This window comes from Lycium ferocissimum, chromosome 10 (genome assembly GCF_029784015.1).
Source record: "Lycium ferocissimum isolate CSIRO_LF1 chromosome 10, AGI_CSIRO_Lferr_CH_V1, whole genome shotgun sequence".
Lineage (NCBI taxonomy): Eukaryota > Viridiplantae > Streptophyta > Magnoliopsida > Solanales > Solanaceae > Lycium > Lycium ferocissimum.
The window spans coordinates 50,866,227-50,877,534 of NC_081351.1; the positions used below are offsets into that span (position 1 = coordinate 50,866,227).

General features: G+C 34.9%; 2 protein-coding genes across 3 annotated transcripts; one reads left to right on the forward strand and one right to left on the reverse strand.

Moving 5' to 3' along the window:
- Positions 1 to 2,090: 2,090 nt before the first annotated feature.
- LOC132034225 (probable LRR receptor-like serine/threonine-protein kinase At3g47570) lies at positions 2,091 to 5,958 on the forward strand. Of its 2 annotated transcripts, XM_059424516.1 has the most exons (3): positions 2,590 to 2,724; positions 2,799 to 4,953; positions 5,426 to 5,958. In XM_059424516.1, the coding sequence occupies exons 2-3, from the start codon at positions 2,943 to 2,945 to the stop codon at positions 5,776 to 5,778; spliced, it is 2,364 nt and encodes a 787-aa protein (XP_059280499.1). In that variant the 5' UTR covers positions 2,590 to 2,724; positions 2,799 to 2,942; the 3' UTR covers positions 5,779 to 5,958. The 2 variants fall into 2 exon arrangements, with proteins under 2 accessions (XP_059280498.1, XP_059280499.1); XM_059424515.1 differs by having other exon boundaries at positions 2,091 to 4,953.
- Positions 5,959 to 6,140: 182 nt separating this feature from the next.
- LOC132034226 (receptor protein-tyrosine kinase CEPR2-like) lies at positions 6,141 to 10,721 on the reverse strand. The gene is made up of 3 exons (XM_059424517.1): positions 10,330 to 10,721; positions 6,783 to 9,449; positions 6,141 to 6,651 (listed from the first exon to the last, which is right to left on the reverse strand). Exons 2-3 carry the CDS (start codon positions 9,346 to 9,348, stop codon positions 6,335 to 6,337), a joined length of 2,883 nt encoding a protein of 960 aa, XP_059280500.1. The 5' UTR covers positions 9,349 to 9,449; positions 10,330 to 10,721; the 3' UTR covers positions 6,141 to 6,334.
- Positions 10,722 to 11,308: the final 587 nt, after the last annotated feature.

Consider the following 11,308-nt stretch of genomic DNA (forward strand, 5'->3'; position numbering starts at 1 on the left):
GTTAGTTGCAATGGTGAAGAAAGCAGCCCAGGAAGAAGAGCAAAAACTTGGGACTATTCGACCAAAATTGAGCGGAAACAACGGCAGAAGAAAACTTAATTAAAAATAAAAATAAGATTAGTGGAGCAATTGGGGGCACGAGAGCCGAAAATTTTGTGTCCTTTTCGAAAAAAAAAAAAAAAAATTAAAAAGCGAAGCCCTAATTTTGAAGAAAATCAAAGGATTACGTAGTTTTGTTGAGGATTTCTTCTAATTTAATATCATTTAACATAATTTCTTGCTAATACTTCTTTGGGTTAAGTTCTAGTATGATAATGGGTTTTGAGTTTTCCATTGGAATTCCGTGCCTTGTAATTGTGTGTGAATTTTATTATTTTTTTGTTTGTTCAGAGTGCTATAGTTTTGAAACTGTTGTTTTTCCATTTCATTTTTTTTGGATAAAGTTAGACGAGGAGCTAAAAAATTTCACCATACCAACCATCCTCACTCTCACAAAAAAGCTCTGGATGCCAAGAGAATTACAAAGGATATTCAAAGCTGTTGGCAATTATTTCTTTTCATTCTCTCTCTCTTCTTTTTCCCTCTTATTTCAATTATCTTCTTCAAATTAAATCATCTTCTCCGATGGCCAGTTTCAATCATCTTTTCCAATTTCATAAAATGAAAGAAAATAAAAAAAAGAAAAACAAAATATAATTACCCAAAATGGGGATAAGGAAAAGAATATAAATTTTAAAAAAAAATTATAGCATGTACACGTGTCAGCGTGTGCACAACACGTTCAACTATAAATTTGACTGTCCAATTTAAGAGTGAAGTTTATTTCAGTTAAAAATAGCTAGGGGGTAATAGGCCCCGTAAAGATTAAGTCTGTTATAAATAATCCGATCAAATGTTAGGGTCTTACCCGTAGTTATTTTTCCATTTTCTAAACCAAACCTTTACAAATACAGTTTGATGAATTCTCGCATACAGAAAGAACAAAATGAAGGCTTACCCATTAAAACTGCAACTTTACTCTTCTACTGCATTTTTCAGAAAAGTTCCTATATTACCATTAACTATTAGTATTTCCTTTACTAATTTCGAATCTCAAAAGTGGGGCAAAAGGTAAAATTTGAAGAGAGTAAGTTTTTGTAATGGTAATTCTTAGTAGATGTTATTGATCTAAATTCACTTATACAGGTTCATAAAGAGCAGAATTTAATTAGCCATTTGTTGAGTTTCTGTAACACATGAAATAAATCATTGCTATTTATTACGCTTTCATCCTTTACAACGTAAAAAGACAGGTAGACTTCTAGAAGTCATAATTTTCATATCCTATTCATTACATTTATTTGAGCTTTAACACATGAAACTTTGCAAGAAAACCAAATGGCAAGATAGCCTTACCAAATGATCATGTGAACAGATTTCACATTAACTACTGCAACGTTTTTTTTTTCTTGCTGATTTACTTTTTCTGTTTTATTATTTTCATTAACTTAATTATTCTTATGTTATCTTTATTCAAGGGACTTTTAATGATTATTTTGGTCTTTTAACTACTATTTTGTGTATTCATTCAAAATTTCATAGGTAGTGGAAGAGACTCAACTTTTAATTAAATGAAGTACTTTTACATTTTTGTAATTAATATTGAAGGAGCTATTTTTTTTTTTTTGAAGGGTGAAAATGTCATTAAACTTTGGAGGGGCATTTTAGTATTTCAAACTTCTCACTTTGGAGCTTCCGTTTTTTGTATTTCATATATATATATATATATATATATATATATATATATATATATATATATATATTAGGCGTTTAAAATTGGCTGTTTTTTATAATTGTTCTTAGATGAGAACAGAGAGCTTCATTTTCCCTTCATTCTCTAACAAATTCTCCAAGTTGCAAGAAAGTTACAACAACCAATGACATCTTTGCTCAAAGGAAAAAAGAAAAAAAAAAAGAAAAAAAAAGAAGGAAAATATAGACTTGACATCGTCTATACACTTGCCAAATTGGGAAAAAAAAAAATGCTTTTGTGCAAATTTGAAAAGACATCGTCTATACACTTGCCAAATTGGAAGAAAAAAATGCTTTTGTGCAAATTTGAAAACAATATGTTTGAAAAAGGAAATTGTTTATAATGACCCTTAGTTGACTTTTTGTGCTTCTAGTGTCGAAATCTCTCTTTTCATGCATTATATATAACACTGTAAGATAGCTCTCCAAAGTACACCTTCTATCTTGTTATTTCTTATCCACTTCATCTCAAAATGCATCAAACTCCAACAATAGTCTGTCTAATTTTTCATCTTCTATCCTTCTATTTCCTCTCTAAGTCTTGCGCAAAACTCTCAGCAAATGATACTGATCATTTGGCCCTTCTTTCCTTTAAAAATGCAATAATCTCCGACCCACTCAACATAACAACTTCTTGGAATTCATCTAGCCATTTCTGCAATTGGATTGGCATAACTTGTGGCAACAAGCACCGTCGAGTCGTTAAGATTCTCTTGAAATCTAGCAAATTGGTTGGTTCATTGTCACCTGCAGTTGGTAACCTTAGTTTCCTCAGGGTACTCCGGCTCAGCAATAACAGTTTCACTGGCCAAATTCCTGAAGAAATAGGCAAGCTTTCAAGATTACAGGCATTGAACTTAGCAAACAATTCCTTTCTTGGTGAAATACCAAGAAACATATCACGGTGCTCGAATCTTGATTTTCTTCATTTAGGTAATAACAAGCTAAGTGGTAGCATTCCAATGGAGTTGAGATCATTGAATAAACTTGAGAATTTGCTCCTTCAGGTGAACAAATTGACTGGAGAAATTCCAGCTTATCTGGGAAATCATTCTTCATTGTTGGCAATTGCACTAGGAGATAATCAGTTACATGGAAGGATACCTGATATTTTTGGTGGACTGAAACATTTGGTGTTTCTTGATTTTGCCATGAATAATCTCTCTGGAGGTATTCCTATGTCAATTTTCAACTTGTCGTCGTTGGACACTCTTCAGTTAAATTTTAATAAATTTGAAGGGGTCCTTCCATCAAATAAGGGGTTCAATCTTCCAAGCATTAAGTTCTTTCTCCTTGTGGGAAATGAACTGACAGGAAACTTGCCTGCTTCACTATTAAATTCCACATCACTTATGGAATTTGGTATCGACGCCAATAATTTCACCGGAGAAGTGCCAGCCTTTGGAAGCCAAAAGAATTTGTACTGGCTTGGACTTTCTCAAAATCATTTTGGAAATGGAATGTTGGATGATATGAATTTTATGTATTCCCTGCAAAATTGTACTGGGTTAGAGCAGCTAATACTGGAAAACAACAATCTTGGAGGAGTACTGCCAAAATATATTGGCAACATGTCCAATCTTTTGCGGTTTTCTATAGGAGGAAATCTCATCCGTGGAAACATTCCCACAGAGATTTCACAACTTGAAAACCTTCAAGTACTTAGTTTGAAGAGAAATAATTTTACTGGTATGATTCCCAAGTCTATTGGACAACTAAGGCAACTTAGTATGTTACACCTTCACCACAACAAATTTTCAGGGGAGATTCCACATTCTCTTGGAAATTTGACAAGGTTGATTGAACTCAATTTGGGATCAAACAACTTGCAAGGTACTGTGCCATCAAGTCTTGGAAGCTGCAAGTTCTTATCGCACTTGTATCTGAATGGAAATCACCTTGGTGGTCCTATACCGAAGGAAATGTTTAAGCTCTCCCTTATAGAATTTGACCTCTCAAGTAACCACTTGACGGGGTATTTTCCTGTAGAGATTGACGCTGGAAACTTGAATGGATTGAGAAACTTGATCTACATGAACCTTTCATACAACAATTTATCGGGTGAAATACCAAGAAGCTTTGGCACTTTGACTACTTTGACGGAGCTATACCTTGGTAACAATGCTCTACAGGGAGCTATTCCTTCATCCTTGAGTTCTTTGAGAAGTCTTGAATATGTGGATCTTTCTCATAACCACTTTGTAGGGAAAATCCCAAATTTTCTGGATGAATTTGTCTCCTTGAAGTTCCTAAATTTGTCTTATAATGATTTAGAGGGTGAGGTACCTTTGAAAGGAGTTTTCAGAAACATGAGTGCTGTTTCAATTGTTGGGAATACTGAGCTATGTGGTGGTATTCCAGAGTTCAAAATGCCAAAGTGCAGCGACAAATTAGTATCCAGAAGACGAAGGTTATCTCATAGATTGATAATAGTAATGCTAATTATTGGAGGATTATTGGCAGCAACGACTGGGGGCCTTGTTCTTTTCTGGTGTGCTAAGAGAAAAAAGAGGTCTACTTCATCAGAGAATTCATCGTTGGACATGATCCCAAGAGTGACTTACAATACTCTTCACAAAGCAACTAATGGCTTCTCTATTTCAAACATGATTGGTTCGGGTACATTTAGCTCAGTCTACAAAGGCATTCTAGAGGAAAATGGAAAGTTTGTTGCTATAAAGGTACTCAAACTCCAAGTTAGGGGAGCTTCTAAGAGCTTTCTTACCGAGTGTGAAGCACTAAAGCATATCAAGCACAGAAACCTAGTAAAACTTTTAACCTCATGTTCAAGTATTGATCACCAAGGTAATGACTTCAAGGCTCTCATTTATGAGTTCATGGCTAACGGTAATTTGTCAAATTGGTTGCACCAAAAAGATACAGATGGTGAGGAAAATCATGAGCCTAAAACTTTGAACACGCTACAGAGACTCAATGTGGTAATTGATGTGGCATCTGCATTAGATTATCTTCATCATCAATCTGGCACGCCATTGACACATCGCGATATCAAACCAAATAATGTGCTATTAGATGAAGATTTTGTTGCTCACTTAGGTGACTTTGGACTGGCCAAGTTTCTGCCAGACGCTGCACATTTGCTCTCCTTAAGCCAATCCAGCTCTCTCAATATAAGTGGGACCATTGGATATGTTCCACCTGGTAACTTTTCTCCCTCTCTAATCATTTTATATTTATGAAATTGTTCTCCCTTCTATAAACATCATTCAAATGGAACTATTGAATTTTAATATTAGTTTCATTTTAATATTATCCTATCTGCATCATATGGATTCACGTGTCACATTGTCTTGCTTTAATTTTTTAGTTCCGTTTGATAATCAGAATTGTTTCTTAAGCTGGTAAAGAAATTAAAGCAAGTAAAATTTATGTATTTGGCTAATTTCTTATGCTTTTAAATAAACATTATCAAAAATAAAATTCTCTAGAAACAGTAAAGCATGTGAAGTTATGTGATTGTGAGAAGGCTCTATTTACCAAGAGAAATAAAATAGTCAAAAGACGTCTCTGCCTGTTGCAAGTTTCTAGTTAGTATCCACAGTTTCCAAAATCTTTCTATTCACTTGGACTTACTTAAAATACTTATCAAGTTTTGTAATCCATGTACTCGCAGAATATGCTACAGGCAATACGTTTTCAACCTATGGAGATGTGTATAGCTATGGAATTCTACTGTTGGAAACATTTACCGGAAGAAGTCCAACGGATGATATTTTCAAGGATGGTCTAAACCTTCATGATTTTGTTAAGAGAGCTGTACCTGAGCAAGTGAAAGATGTTTCTGATCCTATACTTGTCTATGATGAAAGGGGCAGACTGATTAGCACCAATAAAACAATTGAGTGCCTCTCATTGATTTTTCGGATTGGGATTGCTTGTTCAGTGGAATCTGCAAAAGATCGCATGGACATTGCCGATGTTGTTAATGAGTTGAGTGTAATCAAAGATGACTTGCTGAGGAACTAGCAATATTGACAATGAAGTTTTGAGTCTCATAATAAATATGTCTCCCATAAAATAGGTATTAAATTCTCACAATCCACTTTTCCCTTCCCTTTTCCTGATTCCCTTATGTAATGGAAAAAGTTAAAAATGACCACTGGTTTTGGTTTATTTTGTTTTATTTTATACTAGATCTTCTCTACAGATTTTAAAATATGTTTTTCGTCTGTAATGATTCGATGAACTTATATAGAAATAGACAAAACTGTCAAAAATATAAACTCAACAAAGAGATGGCTAATTAGAGAATCATTACGGAAATGTCTGCAATTATCCTGTGCAGCTGCTGATTCTCGAGTTCTTCAAGAGAATTCCTGCAATTCAGCTAACAGAAATATACTTTCCATTTTACGAAATGAACTTGTACAGACAAAGTGGGATACAATTTTACATGGTATATGCATTATGAGAAACCTATAACTAGAACGGAGTTTGAATCTAAACTATATGGTAAAAGGGAAACAGAAAACTACAGAGAATCTTTCTCATTTTTCTCACATTTGCTTGAAGAACTAAATGTTCAAGGTTCAGCATCAACAAGCATCTTGACTATTTCTTTCATGCTGGGGCGTAAATCAGGGAGCTTAATAGTACATAAAGCCGCAACCCTCAACACTTTGATCATGTCATCTTGGACAAGCTCGGAAACCACCCTTTGATCAAGAATTTTCAGAACACTTCCTTTGTCAGTTAGGTGAGTTGATGCCCAATAAACCAAGTCTTTCCCTTCTCCATAGGCTTCCTCTATTGGTTTTCTTCCTGTTACTAATTCAAATAGCACAACTCCAAAGCTGTATACATCACTCTTTTCTGTCACTCTGAAAGTATATGCCAGCTCTGTCAATAAGACATACAAACGCGGTGTTAGAAAACTAGCAACTTTTGTATTTTTGTGTGTATGCAAATGCAAGAGTGAAAATAAAAATAAGTGGGAACATAGTGATTGAGTTTCCCTCTTTGAAACATACCAGGAGCTAAATAGCCGTGAGTGCCTGCAAAGCAACTGAACTCAGAGCCTCTAGAGGAAATTTCTGAAACTTTTGCAACCCCAAAATCAGAAACTTTCGCTTCATACTCCTCATCAAGTAGAATGTTTGTTGACTTGATATCTCTATGAATAATAGGAGGGAAACAATCATGGTGCAAATAAGCAATTCCCTTTGCAGTTCCTACTGCAATTTTATACCTCTGGTGCCAGTCTAATTCTGTCTTCCCAGTCTTGACTTCCCGGTGTAGTGCCTCAAATAAATTACCATTTGGCAAGTACTCGAAAACCAACAAATTCGAACCTTCTTTAATCAGACTGGCATACAATTTAACTATATTTCGATGCCTGATCTTGCCGAGAATGTCCATTTCCCTTGTCAAAACTTTCACCCCATTTCCTTTCCAAAGCTGCTTTACAGCCACTGTACCACAACCTCTCTTCAAATCTAACCGATAAACTTTTCCTGTGCCTCCACTTCCTATCAATTTGTCCTCATCGAAATCACAAATTTCATCTACATCTAGTTCCACATGTTGGAAGCTTTCAAGCTTCCATTTTGGATCCATTCCCTTTGCTTTCCCCAATCGCTCTTCTGGATCAGCTTCAGCGTTGCGCTTGTACTTCCAGTAACTCACAAGCATGAAAACACCCATTAGAACAGCCAAAGAAAGTAATACAATGCAAAACACAACTAGTTTGCTCTTCATTAACTTGTCCTGAGCAGCCTTTCCACTACAAACGCCCAAGCCTGAGTTCATTGTAATCCTGATGCTTTGATCAACACAGAGCCCCTTGTTTCCTGCAAATGCTTTTTCTCCTCCGACCGTCAAAAGATCTGAAGAAACTCCTCCTGTTAGCTGGTTGTTTGAAAGATCCAATGAAGACAACTTCAGGTTATCCAAGTTTGTTGGAATGGAGCCAATGAGATTGTTACTCGAAAGATTCAGAGAGTTCAACGAGGCCATCATTGACAACGAACTGGGAATTCTGCCTGTGAGAAGATTCGAAGCAAGATTCAAGTCTGCCAACCTGGGAAACTCCCCAAACTCTGATGGTATTGATCCGGAAAGCGAGTTTTTCTCCAAATGCAAAGATGAAATTTGCTTCAATGTGCCAAGTTCAGATGGTACTGTGCCTGAGAAGTCATTGTTATCCAAATATAGCCTTTCCAACTGTGTGAGGTTTCCAAATTCTTTTGGAAGCTCACCTGAAAATTTGTTGTTTGATAATAACAACTGATTCAAGTTAGTAGCAGCGCCGATTCCAGGAGATACAGTTCCATTGAAGTTGTTATCACTGAAATCTAGCATCATGACATTTGGAAGCCCCCATATACCATCAGCAATTTTGCCAGAAAGTTGATTCTGACTCACCCTCAATCTGTGTAAAGGCTTGCATGAAGCATAATTATCTGGAAACTCCCCTGTGAAGCTATTTTCCACAGCTAACAAATTTTGCAAGTTCTCATTTTGGCATAAATATTTTGGAAATGCACCACTAAACTTGTTCTCAGATATGTCTATGCTATTCAGTGGCGAAAACCGGCCAAGATTTGCAGGAATTTCTCCAGAGAAGCTGTTCCTATACACAGAAAGGCCAATAAGATGCTGCAAATCTCCAAAGCCTGGAGGGATTTCCCCAGAGAAATTGTTCTTGAATATTTGAAGAACTGTTAAGTTCTTCAAGTTGCCAATCCCGTTAGGTAAAGTCCCATGCAGCTGGTTCACGGATATATCAATTTCCTGCAGATAGGAGAGGTCTGCTAGTTCCATTGGCAATTCGCCAGTCAAATTGTTTTGATAAAGCTCAATCTTGAAGAGATTTTGCAGCTTGTTTATAGACTGTGGAAACTTCCCAGATATCTGGTTTTTTGATATATCTAATGTTCCTAGTGCCTCCATTTCAAAAATAGATTCTGGAATTTGTCCTATCAAATTTGAACCTTTCAAGTATAGCCAATACACTTTCTTTAACTTCCCAAATGAATCAGGAAGTTTACTTTCAACATAGTCATTGTCACCAAGGCCTAGTGCAACCAAACTAGTCAACTCTCCAAACCAAACTGGAAATTGTCCAGAAAAATAATTTATTGACAAGTCTAACACCTCCAACTTAACCAAGTTGGATAAATCAGGTAAGGTACCATTCATGTTATTTCCAGTAACATTCAAGACTTTGAGATTAGTACAATTTGCCAATTCACTTGGAAGATTACCAGATAGTAAATTTGAAGGAAGCACAAGTGAAGTAAGGCTTTGGAGAACAGAAATCGAAGGGGAAATTACACCAGAAAGGGACTTGTTGTCAAGTGAAATTTCAGTGACTAGGCCTGTGTTATGATCACATTGAATGCCATAGAATTTGCAAGGGGAATCTGAATATTTCCAAGATTCCAAGAAGTTCAAGGGGTCAACAAGCTGTCTTTTAAATTCAAGAAGAGCTTGTGTCTCTACAGACAATGAATTGGATGGCTGGAAAAGGAAAATAAAAAATATTAAGAAAATAGCAAGAATTTGGAGGGAGTGGAAATTTGGTATTCTAGCCATTGTTGAATTTAGGAAGGGCTAAAATGTCATTTCATAAGGGGAAGAGAAATCCAATATGGAGCTTCATAACAGACATGATGGGTGCCCATTCCTAGAAGTAGCTGAAAGAAGAAAAGTAGCAATCAGTAACCAAACAATAAAGTAAATAAAGGAGTATATAAAAAAAAAATACTGTAAACAACAACATATAACAAACCCCTTTTACTTAAAAGCAACGTATACCTAATCAAATGTTTGTTGTATAATTTATCTTCAATAGGATATCACTTAAGGAATAAGATAACTTAGGAATACAATAAGGGACATAAGAAAGATGCTAAGCAGATATGTACACAAACAATACATACAGGGTGTTGGCTTATGTTAAGATGTCAATTTGCATTTAGTTGTGGATTATACTGTAAATGAATTTTTATCTCACCTAAAGTGACTCAAGTATGTAGTGTTTCACTTGATTTCAGAGTCTTGGTTATTTGAGAAGTACTATATTAAGAATGGGATAGAAAAAAGCACCAGAAAAGATTAAAATCTTGAACTGAATAGTTCTGAAACTATAGAGTGCTAGAAACTTATTCTTGAATGAACAGATATGGAGATTCTAATATGACAAATTATCATAAAGAAGAGAGAAAATGAGTATGGCATATACAGGAAGAGGGAAAAAAAGAAAGTGGTGACAGAGAAAGAGCAAATAACTTTCATAATCAAGTCCTAAGTACTAATATCATTTACTTTTTCCTATAATCATTTCACTGTAATTGAATTTAACAGAAACAGAACATTCAGTATACGGAAGAAGCAAATTAAAACTAAAGAATACATATACACTGTAATAACAAAAAGTAGAATGCATCTTTGTTATTAAAGGACATCTGATATAACTCAAATTATGTTACATACATAATATTACAAAAGACTATATTTATAAAAAGAAATAAAGAAGGAAGAATGAACAAATAGTTAAGAGGAAAACAGACATACCTAAAATAGTAACAATGCCTGATATGAGTAGTCTCAAGTTCCAGCAGCAAAGTCAGAAAACTTTCTTCTATCAGAAGAATTATTATACATGTTACAACCTTTGTTTTGTTCGACTTTTCTTTCCTCAGAACCCAAAGGAATTCAAAAGTTTAATGAGACCCCAAAAAGGTGTCAACAACATGAAAAAGAAAAAAGATTCCTAGGAAGGAAAAGAATGGAATTTGCAGTTTAAGAAGGAAATAAAGGATTGTCAAGTTTTATGTGTGTTAATATCGAAGGAAAATGATGAAAGAAAATAAAAGAAGAAAGAGAGTATGGAAGAAGAAGAAGCTGACAAAATTTGGATAAAGGGAGAGTTGTAAGCACCTAACGAACGCCAAAAAAGCAGACACTTCGATTGAGACCCATCTTTAATCTATAATATGTAATCTTTATAAAATGCACATATACATTATTTCTTATATGGAAAAAAAAGCAGTTCAGTGCACAAAACATCTTTTATTATCAGGATTTGGGAAAGAGTTACAGCGCAAGGGGTGTGATGTAAACGGTCTATCCTAATGTAAGTATTAGTGGCGGCTTCTACGCTCGAACTCATGACCTAAAGATCTCATGGAGACAACTTTTCCCGTTGCTCCAGGCCTCCAACACAAGTGATATTCATAAAACTATAAGCATGTCTGCCTATAAAATTTATTCCCTCTCTATAACGGCACCCGCATATAACAACACCTCTCTATAACAGCTAAGATTTTTCGGAACTAATTTTTTATGTTATATTTTACTTCTCTATATAAAAGATTTCACCTATAACAAGAATGTACCAACTTTATAAAAGATTTTCTTTGTAAAATTACCCCCCATATAACAAATTTATCTTCTTTTTTGGTAATATAATAATTAACCATCTTTATAAAAATAGAATATCTATGATTACCAATAATAAGAGTGGAAATTTTGACCAAATATTTGATCATTT

Bases quoted from the DNA above. Each gene is read 5' to 3' on its own strand.
- LOC132034226 (XM_059424517.1), bottom strand. From the start codon at position 9,348: ATGGCTAGAATACCAAATTTCCACTCCCTCCAAATTCTTGCTATTTTC. The intron at 6,652-6,782 runs GTATGTTTCAAA...TCTTATTGACAG, and splicing joins TCACGGCTATTTAGCTCCTG to AGCTGGCATATACTTTCAGA.
- LOC132034225 (XM_059424515.1), top strand. From the start codon at position 2,265: ATGCATCAAACTCCAACAATAGTCTGTCTAATTTTTCATCTTCTATCC. The intron at 4,954-5,425 runs GTAACTTTTCTC...ATGTACTCGCAG, and splicing joins CATTGGATATGTTCCACCTG to AATATGCTACAGGCAATACG.